At 65.9% G+C, this 25,490-nt stretch overlaps 3 protein-coding genes across 3 annotated transcripts in view; all 3 read left to right on the top strand.

Moving 5' to 3' along the window:
* Positions 1 to 3,465: 3,465 nt before the first annotated feature.
* SYT8 (synaptotagmin 8) lies at positions 3,466 to 8,924 on the top strand. Its single transcript, XM_082476806.1, is given in 13 exon segments — positions 3,466 to 3,634; positions 6,651 to 6,761; positions 6,877 to 7,186; positions 7,218 to 7,515; positions 7,640 to 7,664; positions 7,667 to 7,779; positions 7,848 to 7,885; positions 7,887 to 7,956; positions 7,958 to 8,005; positions 8,090 to 8,122; positions 8,126 to 8,195; positions 8,290 to 8,423; positions 8,525 to 8,924. Coding segments are annotated over 13 exon segments (1,548 nt in total). The 5' UTR covers positions 3,466 to 3,570; the 3' UTR covers positions 8,759 to 8,924.
* Positions 8,925 to 11,537: 2,613 nt separating this feature from the next.
* On the top strand, positions 11,538 to 12,734 carry TNNI2 (troponin I2, fast skeletal type). Its single transcript, XM_082476473.1, has 5 exons — positions 11,538 to 11,694; positions 11,792 to 11,920; positions 12,061 to 12,150; positions 12,255 to 12,431; positions 12,563 to 12,734. Exons 2-5 carry the CDS (start codon positions 11,798 to 11,800, stop codon positions 12,656 to 12,658), a joined length of 486 nt encoding a protein of 161 aa, XP_082332599.1. The 5' UTR covers positions 11,538 to 11,694; positions 11,792 to 11,797; the 3' UTR covers positions 12,659 to 12,734.
* An 8,304-nt stretch (positions 12,735 to 21,038) lies between these two features.
* LSP1 (lymphocyte specific protein 1) overlaps positions 21,039 to 25,490 on the top strand; it is a 37,339-nt gene continuing 32,887 nt past the window's right edge. Inside the window, exon 1 of the mRNA XM_082476475.1 lies at positions 21,039 to 21,132. Within this exon, the coding sequence (XP_082332601.1) occupies positions 21,065 to 21,132 (68 nt within the window). The 5' untranslated portion in view covers positions 21,039 to 21,064. The remainder of the gene's footprint in view (positions 21,133 to 25,490) is intronic.

The following is a 25,490-nucleotide window of genomic DNA, read 5'->3' as shown; positions in this document are numbered from 1 at the left end:
GACCGCACAGAGGCCCTGGAAACTGGGGGGCAGGGCACCCGTCAGGTTCACAGCTGGAGTCCTTGTTACCGTGGTGATCAGAGGAGTGGGGTACAGGCTGCCCAGATACTCAGAAAACCGTGGGCCAGGACCTTACAATGGAGCCACGGGTTCCTGGGGCCCGAGGCTTGACGGGGAAAGGGTACAGACTGCAGCTAGACCCAGAGGGTGGGGGGCGAGTGGTCTGGAATCAGAACAGAGGAAAGTGGGGAATCCAGAGCTGAGGGTGGTGGGTGCCTGGCCCCATCTATTCAGACGAGCGAGGTTAGACGCGTCGGCCTCAGGTGAGCTGGGTGCAGAGGCAGGGAGTTACCAGACCCCCTGAGGACTGGCATACACAGAATTGGGGGGGTGGGGTGTGAGCGGCACCAGCTGAGATTCCGAGACTGGGCACCCAGCCCCTCAGATGGAGGAGTGGGAGTCAGCTCGTCTCACGGGGCTGGGCTGTCTCGGCCAGAGTTCCGGTGCCTGGGACCCCTGGCGCCCAGAAACTCAGATGCTGTGTCCACGTTGCCCTGATGCCCAGACAAGTGGGGGGCCAGGTCCCCAGTTTCTCAGTCAGATGGGCATAGATCATCAGGGTGACAGAAGGCAGAGAAGACTGGACGACGAGGAAGCCACCCTCATTCTCCAGGGAATGGGGTACACGCCCCAGGGCCCCACGAACAGAGCCTGCAAGGACTCAGTCACTGAGGTGCCCCTAGGCATCTTAAGGGGATGTGGACTGGGCAGTTCAGCTCCCGAGCAGAGTTGGGTACGGGGCCTCAGACACTCCACTAGTGGGTTAGAGGACCCAGACGCTCCAAATATTGGGGTACAGGACCCACACACCCGACTCATGGGGCAGGACCCGGACATGTCTTTGGTGGGGGTCCAGCTCTTGGGAAGCATCGGTACAGCCCCAGACACCTGGCCGTAGGGCAGGCAGGCACCCAGCTTGGGAATGAATAGCACATAGAGCGAGACAAGGATGAATGGGACACACAACGGGGGTGGGGTGGGGGGCAGGGAGGGGTGGATGGGGCACAGGACATCCAAAACCGCAGGAGCGAGGCCGCGGGCCCTGACCCGGCACTCAGGCCTATGTGAGACGTGTCAGGGGGCATTCAGCACCCAGGGGCCCCACAAATGGGTACAGACTTTCCAGGAACCAGGTGACCACAGAACACAGTCCTGGTGTCCAGACTAGTGGGGAGCATGCCCCCGGCACCTTGGGTACGAGGCGAGAGGCTGCCGGAAGTTCAGATGGTCAGGTGTGCCTCCAGGCATCCGCAGGAGTGGGGAAAAGATGCTCTGACAGCAGGGGTGCCCCGATGAACAGATACCCCAAGAGAAGGTGAATGGGGCCCCAAAGATGCAGAGGAACCAGGTCCCGGCCAGTGGGGTCCCAGAGGCCCTTGGGAGACGCAGTCAGTGCGGGGAGGGTGCAAGCGGCCCCAGGAGGGAGGGGCCCTGATGCCTGGGTCACGGAGAACCCCAGGTCTCTGGCGTGAGTGCTGGTGAGTGGATTACACACTACACGTGCAGTCAGACGATGGGGTATTGTTCCCTCGATCTCCAGGCGAATGGGGTATAATTCACGCAGATACTCCAAGAAGCAGGATTTGCATCCCATGGAGATCCAGACTCACAGCCCCCAGGCTAGACCTTCGGAAGATGGAGAGAAGCTCAAGGAGCCAGCAGCACGATGCCAACACTCGGGGGGGGGGGGGTGGTGCTCGCTCGGGTGACAGGGCGCAGGCCCCTCAGAAGCTCACATGACGTGTACAGGTCCCCTAACACTCCAGTGGCGGGGCGCAGGCACTCGGACGAAGAGGGCGCGGTTAGCCTGAATCAAGGATGACTGGGGCACACACAGGCTGGGACCCAGTGAATGGGCGTGGGGTACCCCAATCCTCGGAGACTGTGGCGAGCCGAGCGCCCGCTCCCATCCTCAGCCCGGGCCCCGCTACGTAGGGCGCCCCAGCTGAGCGGGATGTGGCAGCGGGGTCAGCGCGGGCAGGGTGCATGCGTGCCGTCCCAGCACGTCTCACGGTGCCTTGCCAGCAGCTCCCGGCTCCCCCAAGCCGGCGACTGCCATGAGTTCCAACCTCAAACATTCCCCAAGCAACCTCAAAGGAAGCATCCCCGTCCAGGAGCCCCGCCAGGGTCTCCATGTGGCTCTTGGCTGCCAAGCCGCCGTCTCGGGGGCCGCAGGGCTGGCCTGGGGCTGCCAGCTCTGTTTGGTTTTCCCCTTCCTGCCCTGGAACCTCAGACGCCCGTCTCGCCACGGAGGCGCCCAGATCCGGGGAAAGGCACAAAGGCCCTACACAGTCAGGCTGGGGAGAGTCGCATGCAGGGCAAATGCGCCGCGGGCTGGATCCCGCCGCCCCTGCGCCCCCATCACGCCCACCCACGCACCTCGCTCCCGCAGCACGGGAGCCTGCACGCCCGCTGCCCTGCAACAGGCCTCCTCTGCGCCCCAGAACTGTTTAGCTGCCTCTTCTAAACCCCCATCTCTGGGTGGGATGAGCAGAGGGGCCCAGGCCTTTTTCAGGGGAACACGTGCCCAAAGAGACACGCACGCCCCCACATGCCACGTGCCCCTAGAGCCACGCGTGACCAGCAGGGGCACCCACGTGTGCATGCACGTGCACACGTCCCACCTGTCATGTCCCCAGAGCAGCCTCAACCTGGGCTGAGTCTCCCGGAAGTCCTGCCCGAGGAGTCCTGCGGGCAGGCTGAGCACTAACCCGCTCCACGTCTGGCCGTCCGTTGATCTCGGGTTTGGAGAGACACCCTGACCCGGGTGGGCCCCTCAGAGCGGGGCCCAGGGGAGAGACCAGACCTGGAGTGACTGGACCAGATAAACTGGCCAGAGCAGGACGGAGCTCAGATTACAGGCCCTGCTGGGCCTGCTGAAGCAAGACGTGCCGAGGGTGGGCCAGAGCAGGACTTCCACCCACTGGCTCCACCAGCTGGGGGCAAAGACGTGGACAGAATGACGTCCAGAAGGCTCTCTGGGCTCCAGAAGTCTGCGGCAGCAGGGCCACGCAGGCCTGGGGAGCCGCCCAGCGAGAGCGAGCGCCCAGCCCCGCACGCCACAGCTCTCCCTCCCAAGGGCCGGTCCTCCTTGGGCTTGGCTCCAGTGGCCCCAGAAAGCTGCTCCCCTCCAAACCCAGACGTCCCTGCGGCTCGGAACACCCCCCTTGGGGTGTAGAACCTTCACTAACCGAGTCCAGCCCGACCTCCCTCCCGCTGCTTCACCCAAAGGTCAGCTCAGATGGGCCGGCACCTCCTCTGCTAAGGCCTCTAGGAGGGCTCGAGGTGCCCCAGTCCCAGGGCACCCCTGCAGGGGGGCCCCGGGCCGAGATGCCGGGTGCCTCGGTCTCGGGAGGGGCCCTCCTCCCAAGGGAGTTCCCCGACTCCTGAGGGCCAGCAGTTCCGGCCCTGGGGTGGGGCTCCCCGAAGCCCTGCCCCCCCCCCCACCAAGGAGAGTTTCCCTGGTCACTAGAGGCCAAGCAAAGCCACAGGCTCCGAGCATGGGATCCAATGCCCAGGGTCCGAGAGGAAGTCCTGGACGCCGGGGCGGGGGCACAGGAATTGCAGGCATCAGGTGAGAGTGTGTGACACCTGCGGCGGGGGCTGCCACCCCCAACACTTGAGGGAATCTTGCTCTTTCAGAGGGAGGCCTGCAGAAACTTGGTCCCATCAAAGCATAAAAAATTCCAGTTAGACCAAAGGGGGAAGGGGTCAGTCAGCACAGCTTTGATAGGTGCCCAGCTGACAGGGAAGGCCCTCCCCCTGGGAGAGCTGGCATTCCTGACTCGGGGAGGGTGCAGGGTGGAATCCAGCATAACTCCGGCAGGTCCGAGGGCCAGGGCCGGGAGTGACCAGGGAGGGCTTCCTGGAGAGGTGGAGCTCACTCAGGTCTCCAAGGCCAAGTAGGATGGGCAGGGGGAGGGGGTGGGCAGGTCCTGGAGCAGCCGGAGCAAAGCCTGGCAGCTGGGGTGGGAGTTGGGTGAGGAGGAGGCCGCCCTGCCCGGAAGCAGAGAGCAGAGCAGCTGGGAGGGAGCCCCGGCGGAGGTGGCTGGGGGCTGGGACTCCATTTAGGAAGGATGCCTGTCCCCCCTTTCCTGGGAAAAACAGCCTTAGCACCTGGAGGTTTTCCCCCAGCTGGGCCACAGAAAGCAGACCCCAGGAGGGACTTCCTGCCTTCTGAGGGGTGGGCACGGGAGGTCCCGCCCAGGGGTGGCCCAGGCCAGGAGGGCTTCCAGAGGCATGGCACGGGGACAGGGAGAACCAGGCCGCGCTCACAGGACCTGGAGGGCTGCCCCTGGGGCTCCTGCCTGCCGGAGGGGGTCTCCTGCAAGTTTCCCCCAGGAGCCGGGGCCTGGAGGCTGGACGGTGGCGTAGCTGGGGCCAGTGGAGCAGATGGCGCCACCTGGTGGCTGTGCGCCAGCCGGAACCCTCACCACCACGGGGACCGGGCAGTCCTGAGGGACCCCCCACCTCCCCAGCCTACAGGGCCCCCCATTGCTTGTGGCTGGTGTGCCCGGGGATCCAGGGTCCTCTCGGGTCAGCTCCCAGGCACCCCCTGTGTTTCTGGGGCTCAACCTTCACCAGGCTGGCCTGGGAATCCTGCCAAGCCAGCAGCACCAAATTCCTGTGACTCGATGCCCACCGCACCCCAGCCAAGCCAAGAACAGGACACTAACCGAGCAGGGGTGCGGGGAGAGGCCCACACATGCCCACACACGTATACACACACACACACACACATGCAGAGGCATGCACACGCAGCCACACGCAGGTACAGGTGTGCACGCACAGATGGAAATTCTGTGATGACAAATGACAACTGACCCCCACATTCTCAACCGTAAGGATCTCGATTGAAGCTATTTTAATTCCAGAGCACACCTTGACTCTGACATTTCAACAAATGAAGATGGGCTTTAAATCCCACAAGGGCAGCAGGGCCTCTCTGCCTTGACCACTGGGCTGCTCCAGGGACCCCTGCGGACCGTCGGCTCTCAGGCCAGCCCACGCCACCAGCCGCCACCAGGGGCGCTCTACCAGCTGACCTGGGAGTGTCCTTGGGAGGAGGGCGGGCAGTGGCCAGAGGGGCGGCCGAGAGCTGTGAGTCCCCTGAGTGCACCCCACTGCACCACAGGGCCCTCGCCCGGTGGCCCCCCAGCCACAGCCCGCTCCATAATTTGTGGGGCCCAGGCAGGAAACGTACAGCCTCTAGTTCCAAAGGGTTAGAACTTTTAAGTCGGCTGCAGCAGGCAGTAAAGCAAGCCGGGCCCTCCTTCTGAGCCGGGGCGGGTACACAGGCTGCCTCGACGTCCCTTCCTTGCGTGTGTGGACCACCCCCGGCCTGGCCTCTGCCCTGCTGCGAGCCTCAGATGGCTTATCCTCCAAAGACCTCACGGGGACAAGACACGCGCGTTTGCGGGGGAAGGGGAGGCCGAGCTGGGGCCTGGGCACCCCGCTTTGAGCTGTGGCCCCTCCTGCAAACAGGTTGGCTTGGTGCTGGCAGTGGGGCATTTATGCCATGTGCATGGGGGGTGGGGGGGGTCTCTGAGATCACGGTGGGGCTGCTTCGGTCCCTCCCCAGGCTGGCACGTGGGTGGGCAGGGAGCGCGGAGGGGCAGGGATCCCACTCTGATGCCTGGTTATTCCTGGAGTGGGGCCTGGGCTTGGTCCTTGGGACTTGGCCGCCACTGCCCCTGGGAGGAAGGGCAGCCGGGAGAGGCTGAGCCAGAGAGACTAGCCGTGGGCCTGGGGTCCCAGCGTGCGGGCTGAGCCGGTCCTTGCCAGGCGCGCTCCTCCTCGGGCCCCAGGCGCGCAGCCAAGCCGGGCCCACCCTCCTTCCCACCCCCGAGCAAGCAGGCGGAGCTCTGAAGGGCAGCAGGGCAGGTAGTAGGCAGGAATGTTCTGGCTGCTCCCAGCTACACTCGCCCCTGCCTGCCCCCACCTCACCCTCCTCCCCAGGCGCCAGGAATGTACCTTCAGCCCAGACTTGCTCACACGGAGCTCCCGCAGGCAGCCGACCCCCACTCCTGGCCCCTCCCGTCCCCCATGACCCTAGCAGAGCCCCTACCCCTCAGGGCCTCCATCCCCAGGCTCCCAGTTGCTCCAGGGCTGGGGACCCACACGTAAACGCGCTCCACCTATGTCAGTGGCAAACCATGGTGGGCCCGAGGTCGGGGGAGGCCAGGATGGGACCCCAGCAGCGACCACCAGGAGGGCCCAGGGCCCAGGGAGAGAGGTCAGGTGGGAGGGGGCTTCCTGGAGGGAGAGGCCCTGTGGTGAGGAGAGGAAGGGCTCCTCGGCGAGGACCAGTGAGGCCAGGGCCCGGGCTGCGCAGGCCTGGCCCGCTTGGCTGGGCTGGGGGCTGGGGGAGGTGGTAGGAGGCCAGGCCTGTGGCAGCTAAGCCCATACCTCGGCCAAGGCCCAGCACCCCCCTCCCGTTGGTGCCATTCGGAACCCTCGCCCCGGCCGCCCTGGGCTGCCTCCTTGCCCAGGCAGACTGAGCTGGCTGCTGCTGGGCAGATGGGACGGTAGGCAGGGCCCCAAGGGGCCACCCTCACAAGTGACCTGGCTGCCCTGGCCATTTGCTCCAGGCCAGCAGGGTGAGGAGATGGGGCGCCCCCCAGGCCCCCACAGCGCCCGGGCCCCGGCGGGCTCCACGGCTGTACCCGGGCTCATTCCGGACCTGGTCGCCCGGATCCCCTGTGAGTTTCGGGACCTCTGGGAGGGGCGTGGGGATGGCCCGGCCGGGCGGGTGGCAGCCGCTGTCCGTGGATGCCTCTCAGGCCCATCTCTGTGCTCCCCCCGCCCCGCCCCCAGGGCTCCGCTGGGCACTCATAGCCACTGCGGTCGTGGCTGGCGTCCTCGTTGTTTCCTGCCTGCTCTGTGCCATCTGCTGCGGCTGCGGCCGCCACAGGAAAAAGCCCAGAGACGAGGAGGCCGTGGGCCTGGGCAGCGCCTGCAGCACCATCAACACCCACCTGGTGAGAAACGGGCACCCAGCTGGGTCAGTGCCGGGAGGCAGCTCAAGGTCCAGGCTCGGGGACGAGCTCAGCCCCCAGCATGGTCTGGTCTGCCCAGAGCAGAGGTATGGGGGGCCGCCTGGCCGGCGAGGCGATGAACAAGGTGAGCGAGGGCGTGGGCTGCAGGAGCCACAGCAGGTCTGGAGGAGGGCAGTGGCTGAGAGGTGGACTTGGGGCAGTTACGGCCGGTCCCGCGGAGCTGAGCTGGGGTGTGAGCCCTTTTGGTGGCCTGGCCTGGAGGTTTGACCCATCATGGACCCGCTGCCTGGAACGCCGGGGCTCTGATGGGGGCACGGTCCGAGCAGCACCTGTCGCCAGCCCCTGTGATACCACCCAGGTGCAGCCAGATGTGGATAACGTGGAGCCTGGCCCTGGGGGGCCCCAGCAGTGGGAGCGCCTGCAGCCGTCCGTGGAGTACGACGTTGGAAGCCAGGCGGTGCGGGGCCCCGGGGACGTGCGGGATTTTGGAGGGGCGATGGGGGAAGGGTGGGCACTGGGTGCTGGGTGGTGAAGGGCTGACCAGGAAGGGGGCCCTGGCTGAAACACCCCCTGGCTCCTAGATCAAGGTGGGCCTCAAGCAGGCTGCATGGCGGACCCCTACGCCCGCGTCAGCCTCTCCCCTGAGGCCAGGTGCAGGCACGAGACGAAGGTGCACCGTGGTACCCTCTGCCCCACGTTTGAGGAGACCCGCTCCTTCCACGTGAGTCGGGGCTGGATGGCCAGGGGCCTGGGCCGGGCGGCGGGGGACGCTCACACCCCTCCCCACAGGTCCCCCCCGTGGAGCTGCCCCGGACCACCCCGCGGGTGCAGGTGCCCCTCCCAGCACGAGCCTCTGGGCGTGCTCAGCCTGCTGCTGGGCACCGTGGATCTGCAGCCCACGAGCCCCGGAGCTCTGGCGCCCTCTGGGCCCGCCCAGCGCTGCCGAGGTGTGCCTGCTGACCACTGGGCTCCAGTCCCGCCCTGCCCGGTGTGCCCGGCGGGGAAGCTGAGGCCCTTCTTGCTGCCCGCAGCCTGAGCAGCTGGGGGAGGTGTGCTTCTCGCTCTAGTACGTGCCCGGCTCGGGCCGGCTGACCGTGGTCGTGCTGGAGGCCCGAGGCCTGAGCCCGGTTCTGGCAGGTGAGAGCCAGACCTGCCCCTCCACGTGGACGGAGGGAGCCCTGTGCTCAGCCCTCAGACCTGGGACGCCCTATGATCCCTTTCACTTGCCCAGAGCCCTACGTGAAGGTCCAGCTTGTGCTGAACCAGAGGAAGTGGAAGAAGAGAAAGACATCTGCCAGGAAGGGCACGGCCACCCCTTACTTCAACGAGGCCTTCACCTTCCTTGTGCCTTTCAGCCAGATCCAGGTGGGCTGCCTGGAGGAGGGGGCTGATGGAACCTCGCTCAGGGCCAAACTGACAGCTGTCTTTCTCCCCCTTCCACCGCACCTCAGCCTGCCTCTACCCAGAGTGTGGCTCTGGTGCTGGCCGTCTGGGCCCGGGGTCCACAGTTCCGGGCCAAGCCCGTGAGCAAGGTTCTGCTGGGCGCCTGGGCCTCTGGTCAACCCCTACAGCACTGGGCAGACATGCTGGCCCATGCCCGGCGGCCCATCGCCCAGTGGCACCGCCTGCAGCCGGCCAGGGAGGTGGACAGGGCCCTGGCCTTGCAGCCCCACCTGCGCCTGCCCTTGCCTGGCTCCTGAAAGCAGCCCCGGCCCTCGGTCTCCCTGGGCTGGGCCACGGGCCCCGTGCAGGCTGGCCTGGGGACCCACCATAATAAACGCCTTCTCCCCCATGGCTGTGTGTCCTTCCTGAGCCCCATGGACACAGCAGGGCCAGGGGCTCCACCGACATCGCCACGGCCCCCTCCCAAGGACAAGGAGAGGGTCTCCTCTCCGGGCTCAGCCAGCCCTGAGGGCTCTGACCCATGCCTGACCCCTGAGTGAGGATGAAGGGGCCCTTCCAGGCCCAAGGGGGATGATACTGGGAGATGGGAAGCCCTCCCCGTCGGTAGCAGCTGGAGAGTCAGGGCCCCTGGGGACACAGTGGGCAAGTGGGAGATATTTGGGGGATGGTGACAGTGGACAGAGGGGAACCCAATCCCAGGGACCGCCCCAGCCCCCGAGGGGCCCCCAAACCCTCCGGATGGTGACTGCGGGGCGTCCCCTTCACGAGCAGCAGGGGGCAGTAGATGCCTTCGGAAGCCGCCCCGGGCCTTTGGGGGCTCAGCCTGGCCCGGAAAGCAGCTCTAATCCCCGCACATCTGGACGGCTTTAGCTCTCCCTGACCCTCCCCATGGCCCGAGAAGCCGGCAGGGCTGGGGCCATGCACCCCCAGCTCAGAGGGTGCCAAGTCATGGTTATCCGGATGCCTCTGCTGGGTGGGGGCCCGGGCGGGGGGCGCAGGCCTGGACCGGGGTGAGAAGGGCAGTGCCGGGCCTGCCTGGGGCAGCCAGGCGGGCCCCAGGCCCCCTCGGGTCAGGGAGAGGTTCCCAGGTGGGTGGCGCCGAAATCCTGGGTTTGAAGGATGTGTTCCGAGCTGTGCAGGGAGCCGGCCCGTGGGCAGGGCGGTCCAGGCAAGGCTGCACGTCCGTCCAGGCGCCCCCCCATCCTGCTCCTGGGTGGGAAGCTGGGATCACGCCCGTGGAGGGCAGCCCTGCCCCAGAGACCCTGGCTACTGCCGCAGGCCCCAGAGGCCGTGTTTGGGGGTCCGGTCTTGCCCCAGGCCAGCTTGGGGATGGGAGGACATGGCCAGCTCATGCCCGAGACGCCCGCTGGGTTGGAGGGGGCAATAAGAAGCAGAGTGCGAGGCAGCTGCTGTTCCCCAGGGGGCCCGGAGCCCTGGCGAAGCCGAGGAAAGCAGTGTGGACCCTGACTCAGAACAAGTGGGGTCGGGTCGGAGTGACCCCTTGGCTGACCCCTAAGCTGTGCGCCACGGCTGCCGAGGCCGTCGTCCTGTCCTCAGGCTCCTTGTAAGATACAAGGGAGGCATCTTAAGTCGTCACTGAGCCCTAAATAGACCAACCCAACCTCAGCACCACTCCCCCCCGCCCCACAACCAAGACTTCTTGGCCTGGATGGCAGCACGAGGCTGGGCCGGGCCAGGCAGCCTGGGCAGGTGGGGAGGTCCCTGTGCCCCCATTGGTCTGAGGAGGGCTCCATGCCCTTTCTGAGCAGGGGCCCAGCCTGGGGGAGGCCATTTATACCCCTCCCCCTGGGCCCACCAGCCCAACTCGCCGCTGCCGGCCTGACCCCGCTTCCCAGCGCTGCTGCCCAGACGTGAGGTGAGGCCGGCCCGGAGGCCGGGACAGGCCCTGCTCGAGCTCGCTTGCAGGAAGACTTCCCGGGGCGGGGGCCTGGGGGCCAGGGCCGCCGCCAGCAGCCTCTCTGGGGGTCTCCCACGGAGCAGGGGGCGAGAGGGAGATGCATCCGGAGGCAGGCTGGGGTGGCGAAGGGGCCCCGAGCAGCACCCCGACGGCCAGGCCTCACCACTGGGACACAGGAAGGGGGTTTTACGGAATGAGGGACCCCAGGCCCAACTGGCGGGCCGTTTCTTATATGCACTTGGGGCAGAAGCTCAAAGAGCAGAGCTAAAAATAACTGCTCGCTCCGGCGGCACCTGCGATGGCCGGACCCCCCCCCTCCCTCGGGGACAGCTGCAGCCACTCCAGGCCCGCCTGGGACATTTTGGGAACACTTTCTCCTCTTACTCCTCCCCTCCCCCGGGGAATTCCAAGAAGTGTCCCCCAAGGAGGTGGGGGGTTGGGCGGGGCTGCGGGAGGTTAGTGTGTGAGGTGAGGTGCTGCACCCCCAGAGCTGGGGTCCTGGGCCGTGGCCCTAACACCCCTCCCCTTTCCCTCCCACAGGCTCTAAGCCCAGGACTTCAAGATGGGCGAGTAAGTGTAGCCCCTCAAGCCCGGTGCCCCTACTGCCCACCCCACTCCCCACTGGGCGAGGGTCTCCCCATGTCCCCGCCAGGCCACCTCCCGCCCGCCCCAGCACACAGCCCCGTGGCAGGGCCATAACCTCTCTTCTCTCTCCCCACCCCCGCCCCCGCCGCCGCCACCTGCCCCCCTGGGACAGTAAGGAGGTGAGTACCTGCTTGGGGGTGAAACACGGAGGGGGTGGGACCCCCGACTCAGGAGAGGTCAGAGGTCGGAGTTCCAAGGCCCAGGGAGGCCGCCCAGCCCTCCCCCCTCTGTGAAAATGCCTCACCCGCAACCCCCCCCCCCCCCCCAGACACTGACAAACAGAGGAAGTGGCTGCCCGGTGCCCCAGTGCTCCCGGAGCAGGGGAAGTGCGGCTGCGGCCTGCTCACTGGGGACTCGCTTCTTCTTTCTGATGGCTGCATCCCCTCCCCCGCCTCCTGGGCCCCGCCAGCATCCCCCTGCCTCAGAAGCACAGCCTCTTCCCCCGACCCCAGTCCTCCCAACCTGAAGGGCCACCCGGGCAGAGGGTCACCGTGCAGTGCCGTGTCCTGGGCCCAGCCTCCCCCACCAGGCCCAGGCCCAGCCGCCCCTCGGGCAGGACCCCCTGGCTGGGCGGGCGAGCCCCGCCGACCCTGACTCTCCCTCCTGCATCTTCTCCCTGCCCTGCAGAAGCACGACAGGGCCATCACGGCCCGCAGACAGCACCTGAAGGTAGGTGCGGGCCTGGGGAGGGCCGCCCGGGCGTCTGCAGGCTGGCGTGCTGCAGCCCCTCACCACCGCCTACCCCTCGCCCCCCCCAACCCCCCAGAGCATCATGCTTCAGATCGCAGCCACGGAGCTGCAGAAGGAGGAGAGCCGCCGGGAGACGGAGAAGGAGAGCTACCTGGCCGAGCACTGCCCGCCGCTGCACATTCCCAGCTCCATGGCCGAGGTGCAGGTACCCAGGCCCGCCCACCCGCCCACGCAGCCCCTGCCCACCGCCCCGTCTCCCCCTCGGTCCAGAGGGCAAGCAGGGTGGTCAGGGCGGGTGGAGGCCGAGTGTGGGGATGGCCACCCACCCACGGCCCCCGCCCCCAGGAGCTCTGCCAACAGCTGCACACCAAGATCAACGCGGCCGAGGAGGAGAAGTACGACATGGAGGTGAAGGTCCAGAAGAGCTCCAAGGAGGTGAGGGGAGGGGGAGGGGGAGGGGGACATGGTGGGGGGGGCGCCCCGACTGTGAGGCCCTGGCCCCCGCCACCTCCTGCCCAGCCTTGCTGCCCACCCCGCAGCTGGAGGACCTGAGCCAGAAGCTGTTTGACCTGAGAGGCAAGTTCAAGAGGCCCCCACTGAGAAGGGTGCGCATGTCGGCCGATGCCATGCTCAAGGCGCTGCTGGGCTCCAAGCACAAGGTGTGCATGGACCTGAGGAGCAACCTCAAGCAGGTCAAGAAGGAGGACACCGAGAAGGTAGGGTCCCCACCTCTCGCACCCCTCCTGCCGGGCCGGCTCAGACGCCGGACGGGTCAGCCGGGATGGGATTTGGAGGGGAAGCGAGGCTGGAGGTGGTGGGCCTGAGCCCTCTCCCGGCCCGCCCGCAGGAGCGGGACCTGCGCGACGTGGGTGACTGGAGGAAGAACATCGAGGAGAAGTCGGGCATGGAGGGCCGCAAGAAGATGTTCGAGTCCGAGTCCTAGGCCGCCCGCCGCCCGTTCCCGCCCGAGGCCCTCCGAGTCCTGCTCAGCTCCTGTCAATAAAGGATTCCAATCCCCATGACTGCTCTGCTCTGCTCTGGTCCGGCCCTGCCCCAGCCTCTCTGCCCACAGGCCGCCGTGAGAAGGCCTCTGAGACCGGGGACCCCGGGCTGGGGGTGGAGGAGCCACACAGGGGCTTCGGGGGACTTCGGCTGGGCTGGGACCCCACCCCCCCGCCTGCCGCCTGGGGCTGCTTGGTGATGTTGGTGTCAGACCCTGTAGGCTTGGACACAGGTGCCCGGGCCATGTCAGAGCCACTTCCCTAGATGACCATTGGTCCATTGTCACTGTCACCATGAAGGTCCCCACAGGGCCCAGAGACCCTGTCCCTGTGGCACAAGTCCAGGCAGGGGCCTCGTGGGCCTGTGTCCCGTGCCCTGTGGGCAGCCCCTTCCTCCCAGGCTGCTCCTCCCCACACCACCCCCCACCCCCCGCCACCAGGGGGCCCGCGGGGCAGTCCTGGATCAGCTGGCCCTCCGGGGAGTCTTGAGCGCGTGGGGCAGGGGCACGCCGGGCTGGGGTCCGTGCTCCCACTGGAGGCTGATGACAGGCCCAGCTGGCCTGACACCGGGCCCGGTGAGAGGGCTAGCTTCTCCCTTCTGCACAGCCCCCGGCCCTGGCCCACGACACACATCAAGGGACGATGTCCCCGACAGGCCCCGACACAAATGTCACGGCAAGGCCGCTGCCAGCCTCCTCTGTGAGGGGTGATGCCGTGGTCCGCCAAGGTCCTGCGCGCAGATCTTTGGTGCGGAGCCCGGGGAGGCCAGGCTGCCGCCCCTGACGCCCTGATGGAGCGGCTGTCCGCCCTGCCCTTGCCCTCCGGAGGCCCCTGCGACTGATGTGCCGGGGCCGGAGCCTTGAGCCTCAAGGGACAGACGTCAGCCTGCCCCGCCGGCCTTGGCCAGTACTGCTCCCCGCCCCCGCGGCAGCCCAGGGATCAGCTCCCTCCTGCGAGCAGCTCCCCACGGGCCCTGGCTGGTCTCGTCAGGCCCTCGGGCCCGGGCCCGGGCCGGGTGCCTGGGCTGCCTTTCCTGCTCACGGATGCAGGGTAGAGGGGACCCCTCGACGTCCCTGTCTGAGGCTCAGCCCGTGCGGAGTCCAGAGCAGGCAGGGCAGGCAGTGAATTCAAGGAGTGAGTGGGTTTTGGCAGTGAGAGCTGCCAGTGATAGAGGCAGTATCTGCCTCGGACCCTGCAAAGTGAACCGGGCAGCTGTGCAGGGGCCGTGCCCGCCGGCAAAGGGAGCGCGAATCTATGCCCAGGGCCACGGCGGGTGCAGGGACCCCAAGGATGTGGTTCCCATAGGCAGGACCCAACTCCGTCAGATGTGGAAAATGGTCTTCTTTTCAAAAGGCAAGGAAATGTCAAACACAGAATTCCAGACAGTGATTCCCCGGGGCGGGGGGCCAAGCCGGGGACAGGTGGGGTGGAAACACGGAAGCAGAAGCAGGTTTGGGGGCTGATGACGTAATTCTTGGGCAGAACAGTGGATTTATGGGTGCTTGTTACATTTTCCAATGAATGAGTGAATTGAAAGAGAACCATGCAAACCAAACCAAGCCAGCAAACATCTGGCCAGCGCCACTCGGCCTGGCTCCACGCCCCTCTGCGACCCTCTGCCACTGCCCTTGCTGGGTGACCTCAGTGTCCCTGCAGCCGTGTGGACGTGGGGCTGAATGGGGCAATTCTGGGGAAGTGCATAGTCCAGCACCTTCTAGAAAGATCTCTGCAAGGTGGAGAACGGTGGAGGCTGGAGGTAGGAGAGGGGAGAGGGGCCACTGTCATCTCCTGGGGTGGAGGGCGGTGGTGGATGGAGAGAGATTCAAGAGGCGGGGCCCCCAGGACTTGGTGGACAAGGGAGAAGGGGCACCCAGGCCTGTGCTGAGAGGGAGAGGGCGGAGGGGTGTTCTCCAGGGCAGGAGCCTGGGGCAGGTGAGGGGCTGGCTTTGGGCTGAGATTTGGGGGGCTGGGGGACGTGGCAGTTCCCAGGCACAGACAGATGGGTGCAGGGGTCCGGGCTGGAGATGGGGTCTGGGCGTCCTCAGACGTGAGTAATGGGCGATGTCCCTGACAACGGACGGAGCGAGACAGCAACCCCTGGAGGGCCCGAGCTGGACGCAGGGCAGCAGGAGGAGGGCAGCAAAGGTGCAGGGGACATGGCCCACTCCGTGGGTGATGCTGGAGGTCAGGGAGGGAACGCAGCCGCAGGAAGCCCCGGGGGACGCGGCTCGGCTGGACTGCGGTGGCAGGCGAGGCTGGCGGGCACGCTCCTGCGCGGTGCAGGGCGTATGCGGGATTGTGCCCGCAGCTCTCTCCCCAGCCTGCCCCTGCGAGTGCGCCCGGGCCCCCGGGCCTTGGTCCCTACACTGTCCTCCAGGAAGGGACCAGGGCTCCGGGAGGAATGGCTGACCACAGGGACAGCCAGCACACAGAGAGCCTGGACCCTCTCGGTGAGCCAGAAAGGAAGTGGGTAGAACAAACAAGAAACAAAGTCACCGAGGGGAGCCGGTCACAAGGACACAGACTGGCCGGTGAGATGACCGTGGTGTTTCACGTCCGCTAGACTGAGGTTGGTGTCTGCACTGTGGTCAGGGGAGAGGGCGGCTCCAGTTCTAGGAAACAGGCCATGAGGGCCTTAGGAGTAGAGGAAGGGAGAGACAGAGAGGCAACGACAGCAGGTGACGGAGTTAAAGATGCTCTTTGTGTTAATCTTGAAACTTTTCTGTCAGTTTGAAATCATTTACCCCAATTAAACTTTCCTTTAAATGTCAAAACAAGAACACTCTTTTTTTTTTTTAATTAATTAATTAATTAATTAATTAAATTTTGGCTGCATTGGGTCTTCATTGCTGCGCACGGGCTTTCTCCAGTTGTGGCGAGCGGGGGCTACTCTTCGTTGCGGTGCGCGGGCTTCTCATTGTGGTGGCTTCTCGTGTTGCAGAGCATGGGCTCTAGGCGCACGGGCTTCAGTAGTTGTGGCACACGGACTCAGTAGTTGTGGCTCGCGGGCTCTAGAGCGCAGGCTCAGTAGTTGTGGCACACGGGCTTAGTTGCTCTGTGGCACGTGGGATCTTCCTAGACCAGGGCTCGAACCCATGTCCCCTGCATTGGCAGGCAGATTCTTAACCACTGCACCACCAGGGAAGCCCCTAAACAAGAACACTCTTAAGCAACCACAAAATAGATGAAACAAAATCAACAAAGATGAATCACCCAGACTTCTGAAGATGGAGATGTGGGCAGAAGAGCCCAGAGAGCTAGGGAGACAGGGAGGGAGACGGGGCGGGGCCAGCGGGCTGTTGACAGGGCGGCGGGCTTGATGGAGGTGGGGGACTCAGACAGGGGTCTCGGGAGGGCTCCAGGTGCGCCCTTCTTCAGCGGGTTGGGTGAGTGCAGTGGGCCAGAGAGACGGGGCAGGGCGGGCGGTGCCGGCCTCGGGGGATGGGGCGGAGCCGGGGGTCCACTTGGAAGTGGGCGGAGGCGTGAGGACTAGTATGGGTTGCGGACCCCCTGGGTTCCCTGCACCTGCGGGACAGGCCTCCCCTCCCCCTCCACCTGTACCCCCACCTGGCCGGGGGGAAGCCAGCGTGGCCCGGAGGACACAGAGCTTCTCCGTGAGCCTCCACCTGCAGGGCTTCACGGTGCCTCACCCTCCCTCCAGCTTCGCCCATGACCACCTGCCCGCACCTGTCCCCTCTGGTCCCCAGGCACCAGCTCCATCCAGGCCCAGACCTGCTCCCCCTGCCCCTTAACCAACAAGCCACAGGCCTCCATGTCACCCTCCTCCTCACAGTGGCTGGGCCTCGGTTTACCCGACTACAAAATGGGTGTGCAGGTGAGTATACCCGGCTCACAGGGTGGACAGGTGAGGGGGGCGCTCTGGACCCTCCTGGGAGTCCTCCAGCTCCCCCAGCCTCTCTTCCATGCCACACCCGCCTCAGCGCCAGCTCTGGAAGCGTCCCCTGGGCTCTCCCTCGGCTGCCCCCTCCCCACCTCCTCAAAGAAGCCTTCTGTGAGCCCTCAGCCCCGAGAGCCTGGCACATGGTCCAGGCCATGGTAACCCTGTGTAGAGGGCAGGAGTTTGCGTGCCCACTGTCCATGTTGGGCCCCCAGGGCTCCTCTCACATCTGACCCCACCTCCTGACCACCCCAATCACCAAAGTCCTTGCTGGACTTCCAGCTTTCATCTTCTGTCGTCCTTCAGGGGGGTGGTGCCCGTAGGAAGACCCTCTGGACAGCTTCTCCCTGCTGTGCCCACGGGGGTCATCATGGACCCTCCACCTGGGCCCCCTCCTCATGGCTCCTGCTGCTTCCGGAGCCCACTCCCTGACTCCCTGGGCAATTTCTGGCAATTCCAGGCCCACTACAGCTGCCCCCTTCCAGGGAGACCTGGCCCGTGTGGAGGGTGTCAGCCGCACCCCTCTGCCTGACCCCCAGGCCCCATCAGGGGACACGTGTGTGCACAGACACCCTTATCTGCTCCCCTGTCCCTTCCGCTGTCCCCTGTCCCCCGGTGGCTCCTGTGAGCCACCTGCTGCCCCGGCCTCTCACCTTACCTTGTCTCTCAGTGAATCTGCTCAGCATGGCCACGCCCTGTCTGCCTGTCATCGCCCTCCCTGGCCTCCCTCCGACCTGTCCGTCCCCCGCCCACCCCGCAGACTCCCTGCCCTGCCCCTGTCTGTCCCCAGGCACCTCCGGCTCCAGGACCCAGCTTGCCTGATGGGGAGCGTGAAGGGAGCTACACCAGCAAACCCTGCAGTCCCCCCAGGGCAAAGCTGGACGGCATGTGTGCACACCCGCACCGGCGGAGTGATCGGCCTGGGAGGCCTGAGCTCAGGAATGAGGCTCAAGCCCCAGCGGGAGACCCTGGGCATCCCTCCAGCCTGCTGACCCGCTGACCATCTCCCTCCCCGCGTCTCTGCCCTCTGCCCACATCCACACAAACAGCCCTGGCCGCCTCTGCTTGGGTTTCCACAGCACCTCAGCCCCGGGCGTCCACATCCAGATCCTCTCGTGCCCCTGACCTTCTTCTGCTTCGTACCTGTGCTTGCTGATGGCACCCCTGGACCCCTAGCACATCTGGGCACCCCATCTTCTCGCTCCCTGGCCTCTGTACCTCGTGGTGGCAGGAGCTGGCTGGCTGCCCACCACACTGCCCACCTTTTCCTACTGGGCACACACCTTGAGGGCAGGTGAGGCCATAGACCCACCCCCCAGCCTCCCCCATGGTCTCCCCGCCCCTCCCCTGCCAGCTGGGACTCTGAGGTCCTCGGAGGGAGGAGCCTGGGGTCCCAGAACGAATGTGGACCCCCTTCCCGCCCACCTTGGCCTGGACTGGGTGAGAATGAAGCTTTCTTGGTGCTAAGCCCCCCCGAGGTGTAGGGTTGTTTGTTATAGCAGCTTCTTCCTTCCCTGACTAGTACATCCCTGTATCAGTGCCCGGGGCACCCATAAAAAAGCACCACAGCCGGGGCGGCTCAAACAGCAGCATTTACTGTCCCCAGTCCTGGAGGCTGGAATCCCAGATCCAGGTGTGGGCAGGGCTGGTCCCTCCTGAGGCCTCTCTCCTCGGCGTGTAGACAGCCGTCTTCTCCCTGTGTCCTCACGGGGTCGTCCCTCTGTGTGTGTCTGTGTCCTGACCTCCTCTTCTTATAAGGACCCCAGTCCTATGGGATTAGGGCCCCACCCTGGTGACCTCATGTAACCTGATCATCTGCAAAGACCTTATTTTGTAATAAGCTCACAGGTTCTGGGGGTCAGGACCGGAACGTGTGAAATTTTAGGGGCCACAATTCAGCTCACAGACCTCCCAGGCCCCCCTCTCTCTCCAGCCGCACCCCCACCCCCAACCCCGTTGTCTTCAGAGCCTCAACATTTCTCTCCTGGATCGAGACGCCCTCTTCCTCACCCATCCTGCTTCTCCCACTGTCCCCCCTCTAACCCACGGAGCCCCCAGTAGGCTCCTAAGTTGCGCTCCTGTGGCCTCTGCCAGCCCTCGGCCCTGGAAGGCCGCTTTCCAACCCTCGGCGACCTGCCTTCCCCCCACTGGCAGCCGGCCTCAGACCCGTGCTGGTCGACTCGTGCCCTCAGCGCTCCAGATAGACCAGACAGGCATCACTCTCTTCTGCCTTGACCTGCCCCTGTGCTGACCACTTCCCCGTTCTTGACCCCTCCTCCTTGCTCACTCCGCCCACTCTCTCCCCTCCCCTCCCCAGCATCTAGTCACCCGGTGTCACTTTTTCACTTGAGCTTGTGGTCCTGACAGTGGTCTCCCTGGGGACTCGTCCCACCTGGGCCTTGGAGGCCACCTGGTCCATGGACCCAGCCGCCCCTGGACATTCCTCCTCGATGCCCCACAGGCAGGGCGGAGTCAGTGCGTCGCGTGTCTCTCTGCCCCCGTCTGCCTCGCCCAGACCTCCTCGGGGCCTGCGCCCTTGGCTCAGCGTCTCCGGGGCCAGAAGCCTGCCTGGCGCCCACCCCGCCCTCCTGCAGAGCCTGTTGCATCCGGGCTTCGGACTGGCTCGTTGTTTGCCTCGGTCACTCACTGTGTCGCTGGACACTGCACCGGGTTTGGGAGTGAGAGGGGGGACGAGAAGTGGTCTCTGCCCTCTCAACAGCCCCTCTAGTTTGAGTGAACGATGCCAGTTGAACAGATGATGGCGTGTCTGCTTCTTGGGTGGACTCTTAGTTCTTCCGAGGAAGTCCGGCTCTGCTTAACCTGCCAGCAGGGCACAAAGGCCCTCAAACCTGGACACTGGGTCCCCAGGGATGCCTTTCACTGGCCTTGGAAGGAGGTGTGAGAAGGGCGGGTCCAGGGCGCTTTTGTTTGAAGATGTGAGAGCTTCTAGCACACACACCCACAGATGGGATCAGTGGGGGAGTAGAGGCTGGAGGGATGGGAGGGGGCCCTGGCATCTGGGGATAAGCTGAGTGCTGGGGAGGGCAGGGTCGCAGAGCAGGAGCTGGAGCTGGAGAGGGGAGGGGGACGGGGGCCAGATGGCAAGATAGGAGATGAGGACCCGGAGGGGAGGCCTGGGATGACCATGGAGGGCGCTGCATCTGGGCCCACAGCACCCTGTGGGCCCCCAGATCCCCGGAGCATTCCCGGGCACGGCCGCCATGCGCTCCCACCTCCCACGCGTGGAGAACGGGGCGTCGCCCGCTCTTCGGCCCCAGGAAGTGTCAGATGGGGCGGTTCCAACGTCTCCCAGTCTTGGAGGCCAGACGTCCGAGGCCCAGGTATCACGGGGGCTCCTCCTGGGCTCTGAGGAAGAACCTGTTCTGGGCCCCTCCCCCAGCCTCTGGTGGTTTCCTGGGGACCTTTGGTTTGTAGACGCACCACCCCCATCTCGCTTTCGTCTTCACATGGCGTCTCCTGGCGGGCAAGTCTGCCTCCAAATTTCCCCTTTTTATAAGGACGCCAGTCATGCTGGATGTGGACCCACCCTAATGATCTCATCTTAACTGATTATATCTGCAATGACCCTATTTCCAAATAAAGTCCCATTCTGAGGTGCTGGCCATTAGGACTCCAACCTATGAATTTGGGGAACACAATTCAGCCCTTAACAGGAGGGATCAGTCGTTTCTGGGCCTTTGAGGGTGGGGATGGGCAGAGGGGAGAGAGGGCATGCTTTGGAGGGCCCCGGGGTCTGGTGAACGCTTGGCGGGTGAGGGCCAGTTCCGAGCCCCCTGAGCACAGGAGGTGGCAGAGTCCAGGGGCAGCAGAGAGACTGGGGACCCCAATAGTTCAGGAAAGTCAAGAAAACTGTAAGGGAAGACGTGGGGCCTGCAGACAGGGCAGCTCGTGCCGGGCCCCAGAAATCGCCTGGAGAGCACAGACCAGTGAGGGGTGAGCCAGGCGATGGCCCGAGGCTCGGGGGTTAGAGCGTCCGAGCTCTGGGCACGCATCCAGAACATCTCCCTCCAGAGAGGTCACCATGCTTAACGTGGAGGCTCAGGGACCAGGACGGCGCCCTGTGCTCGGGGACACCAGCCACGCACAGGTGGGCTTCGAGGCCAGGGCTGCAGGGGCCCCGGGGGAGCATGGGCCGCTCACGGGGGTCCCAGCCCCTGCACCCACCTCTGCCTCCACACGGTCCCTCTCTGCCCTCCAGGCCCCTGCAACTTGCTTAACGTTTCCTGATGGCTGTTTTTTTTTTCTCTCTCTCCTCTTGCAGCAACAGATTAAAAAACAACACCCCAACCCAAGGCCCGATATGTTCCAAACCTCAACCTGCCGCCGGAAGGGGGAAGTGAAACCCGGCTGGGGGTGAGGGGAGGCTCGGGGCAGCCGCCCCAGGAAGCGCTGAGAGCTGCAGCACACACGCACAGCAGGGACCAGCCCGATGGCGGCAGCTCCCAGCCACCCCGGCTCTGAGGAGCACCAGGAACTGCTGGTGGGAGAAGGCACAGGGTAAGGCCCGGGGCCGGGCCGCGAGCGCTGCGGTCCCAAGAAACCTCTGCATTGACACGTTGTCGGTGGGGGGGGACGCTTAACTTGGAGGTCGGTGGCACCCTTGGGGCTCAGGGGAGGCACACAGCCTGCAGGGCACCTTCCTGGGACCCCGTCTCACCCCGGGCAGGTAGACGCCTCTTCCGTCTGCCTCTGCAGCTGGGCCTCACTGGGAGAGTCCGGGTTCCCCACCAGCTAGTGGGATGCTGACCCAGCACCGGGAAGCCTGGACGCCTGGTACGGGTCCAAGATGCGGCCTGGACACCTGGGGAAGAAGCCAGGCCGTGGGCAGGCAGTGCCGAGGCCGTGAGGGCAGGAGGTGGGGAGGGCCCCAGGCCAGGAAGCCTGGCCAAGAGGGGAATGTTCTGCCTCGGGGTCCTCAAAGCCTGTGCTTGAGGCCTGGCCGGGCCCCCTCCCCCAGGCCGCCCCCTCCCGGTGCTGATGGAGGCTGAGGTTGCCGCAGCTTCTGAGTGCCAGGCAGGCGCTGTTGGTTGGCGGTGGGATGTGAGGGGGCACAAGCCGAGGCTGTGAGGCTTGCCGGTGAAAAGGACCAGCCGTGTGGCCACAGCCAGAGCTGGGCAGAGAGACTGTGTGACCCAGGCTTCCTCAGGAGGCAGCTGTGCTTCACGGGGCGCTCCCCGCGCTGCCCCCTCCCCGCCCCCGGCCTGTGCAGGGGCAGAGGAGGGGGGTCCCTGGCTGGGGGAGGGGCTGCCGAGGGCAGGCATCTAAGCTGAGCCACACCGTGGGGGTCCGACTGCCCCAGGGTGCAGGTGCCAGAGAGATGGGAGTGGTCAGGGCTTGGGGAGGGACACATGTTCTGACAGTCAGGGGTGGGAGCTGTGTGGAGAGAGACCACCAGCCCAGGAGGAAGACAGCAGGGGCTGCCGGCTTCTGCCCAGGCGAGCGGAAGGGAAGGAGCAGGGGCTCCAGACTGGGGGAGGCGAGATGCTTGCAGCCACAGGACTGGGATGGAGCCGCCCAGGGCTGACTCCCACTTGCCCCAGAGCTGCTGCTGGGGGAGGGGGTGAAGGGAGAGGAGAGGAGGGGAAGGGGGCCCACTAGGACCCCCGCTGAGCCCCCGAAGGCAGGGCTCCCCACAGCCTCAGGGTTGACTTGCAAAGTGGATTCCAACCCCAGCTCTTCTGCTGGAGGCTGGTGGCAGCGGTACCTGATTCTGTGATGATGCTTCTATTGATAACGAGAGGAGGACAGAAATGTCTGCAGGGCGTGTGTGCGTGCGTGTGTGCGTGCGTGCGTGTGTGCGTGCGTGTGCGAGTGTGTGGTGTGAGTGTGTGCATGCACGCGCGCGTGTGTGCGTGCGTGCGTGTGTGTGTGTGTGTGAGGGAGGAAGAAGGTCGTCTTCTCCATGCCAAATCCCACGGGGACCTGGTGCGGGGGCTTCGGGGGGCCGAGCCCTGGGGGAGTGTGGAGGCTGGGCAGCTGGGATCTGGCCAGGGGCTGTTGTTGTGGGGGAAGGGCGTGCTGGATGGGACCCGTTGCTCGCTCGCCGCCAAGGAGGGGAGGGGGGCACGGCCCAGGCTCTGTGCCCTGAAGAGACAGCCCCGTCCTTCCAGGGAGGCAGGTCGCTCCACACACAGCAGGTGACTGGGGAACAGCTGTGTCCCCGCTCAGAAAGGGCTCCTCACGTCAGCGCTGTCCGGCCCTGGGCTCCTCCGGCCACCTCATGCCCATAGAAGGGCACGGCTTGAGTGGCCTGGCAGGGCCTGCCCGCTCCTTGGCCCCCTCCTTGACCCCCTTCCCAGCTGTCGTGCATACCGAGGAGACGGAGGAGGCGGTGGAGGGCACGGCCGCCAGCCCAGGTCCAGGCGGCTCGCTGGTGCCTGTCCCCGGGCCTCGGGCTGCACCTGTGCGGGGTCCGTCGGGGGATCGGTTGAAGAACTGGCTGGATGCACCCCCGGCCCCTGGAGCCTGGGCGCCCCGGCGACGTCACCCCCACGGGGGGTATGTGACGCTGACATTTCAGAGTGAAACTGAGACCCAGGGTGGGTGGGGTTCTCGTTTCACAAGGTGACTAAGGGAAGCAGGGATTTTCCTGTCCAGGGTGAGGGAGAAAGTCCCTGACGCCTAGGCAGGGGACTGAGGCTGGGAAGCCCCGCCCAGGGGCCCCCAGGACAGCCAGGGTCTGCTGGGGTCAGAGCCGAGCAGGTGAGACCTGCCCCCCTGACCCCCCTGCCCCCCATGTGCTGCCCATGGGCGCTTTCAGGTCTGTGGATCCAGGGCAGGCCGTGCCCCTCCAACTGGCCAAGTTGGGCCATCCCCTCGGACTGCCCCAGACCCCTCGGAGGCCCCATGTGCACCCCAACCCTCCCCGAGGCCGGACGGAACCACGCTGGGCCCTTCCCCCGTCTGCACCCATGCAGGACTCCTGCTGCCATCTGGAGATAGGCTTGCCGGCCCCCTGGGCCTCCCACTGCTGCAGCCCAGCCCCTCTCTGGTTGGCCAGGATGACAGGGTGGTCTCCAGACCCCTGCCCCTGCCACGTGCTCTTTCTCTGAAAAGCCATCAGGCCACGTCTTCCCATGCGTGGAAGCATTCACCATGGAGCGGTGAAAATCTGTGCCCCAGGGCGGCCACTGCAGCCTGCCCTGGCCACCCTGACCTCATTTCCCCCCGCCATCTGGCCTTCCCAGCTCTTCCCAGTTCTGGAAGGTGCCGGAATCATTGCAGACTTTGCACAGGCCCTTCCTCAACCTACCTGGCCGCCCCACCCCCTCTGCAGGCTTCCCTCCCCTCCCCCCGGGTGGTCGCTACCCCAGGCTCCCTTCGCATCTGCCACTGCCCCTGGTGGGGGCCGGCATGGAGCATGGTCTGTCCTCTCCAGCACCCGCCCCGGGTGGGCTGGGCTGCTCTGGCCCTGGATGACCCTGACTGGGGTGGGGGAATGGGGTGAGCAGGTGTCTCCCTGCCCCCCAGGCCTCTGATCACCAACGCCTGCCAGGCAGGCCGCCCGCCAGGCAGGGCGTGGCCCCCGTGCGCAGGGGACGCTGCCTCAATCACTCCTCCGTGTGCTGAGCTAAGGGGGCAGGCAGGGTGGGGACAACTTGCAGGGCCACCCTGGGCAGGATCCCTTTCCCGGCCATCAGTCCCTGCAGACCCTCTCGGCCTTGCCCTCTGGGCTGCAGGCTCTTCAGGAGAGAGGCCGCAGGTCCCCACGGGGCTGCGGGCAGCTGGCAGCTGGAGGGAGGGGCTGAGCCAGCTGGGAGGCCTTGGACGCCTCCGTCCCCCTGAGGGAGCCTGTGGCATGTGAGGGGCGGAAACCCACCGGTGGGAACCGCCCACTCAGCCAGGTACCTGGTGGCCCTCCCACCCGCTTGCCCTCTCAGCAGGACCGGCACCGCCTGGTACAGCCGGGCACACGGCCCTGGAGCAGCGGGCAGTGCCAAAGGCCACTCAGGAGGACGGGTGGAGCCGGGCGGCATGAGACCCCGGCCCCGGCAGCGGGCTGATGGGGTGGAGGGATTGGGGGCCGCACGCTAGGGCTCCTTCCCCAGACCTGCCCGGGGTCCAGACCCAGAGGTAACAGTCAGAGCTGGGTCAGGCCTTGGGACCCCCAGGTGGACCTCGTCTCCTCCTCCCCACGGCAGGGGTCTCGGGCGCCTGGAAATTTCACAGGGGAGGGGGGAGGTCTAGCTCAGCCCAGATGATGGATGCCTTCCTCCTGTGCCTCCTCCCGCCTCCATCTGGACACTTCCCACTCCCTCCTTGGGTGGGGAAGAGGGAGAGGACCTTGACACACACTTGGGGAAGTCGCTGCACGGCCCACTCTGCTGATTTGGGAAGCCGGAAACCCTTCCCTGCATGCCCGTCCCCTTCCTGGTCCCCATTTGTCTCCTCATAAACAACCCTGGAGCCACCGGGGCAGAGCCAGGAGGGTCTCCGGGCCAGAACGGGCGGGCCCCCCGGGTGGCACTGTGGGTTTGTGCAGTGCTGCCCTCCCCCCACGACCCCCCCTCCCCCGCCTGCCTCTGCCTCGGCATCCCTCAGAGGGTGCCAGAGTGATGGGCCAGCCCTCAGTGGGGAAGAGGAAGGTCCTGGCAGCAGCAAGAGGCCCCTGGAGCTGGCAGGGGTGGGGCCGTGAGTGTTGCCTTTGCTCTCCTGGGCTCTGAGTTCCAGGTGCAGGGGGGAGGAGGCGGGTGGGCACAGAGCCCCAGGGCACACGGCACCGGCTGCTGCACCTGGCCTAGTACTTTCTGGAGCGACTGAGCCTTGCCCCTGAGGCCTCAGTTTCCCCATGTACACAGTCAGAGTTGTAGGTACTCAGCACTCACTCAGCCACGCCAGCCTCGCCAAGCTCTGCA

The sequence above is a fragment of the Balaenoptera physalus genome (assembly GCF_965194825.1).
Source record: "Balaenoptera physalus genome assembly, chromosome: 10".
NCBI classification, from domain to species: Eukaryota; Metazoa; Chordata; class Mammalia; order Artiodactyla; family Balaenopteridae; genus Balaenoptera; species Balaenoptera physalus.
Note: the sequence above shows the minus strand (reverse complement) of the source record. Positions and strands in the feature narration are given on the sequence as shown.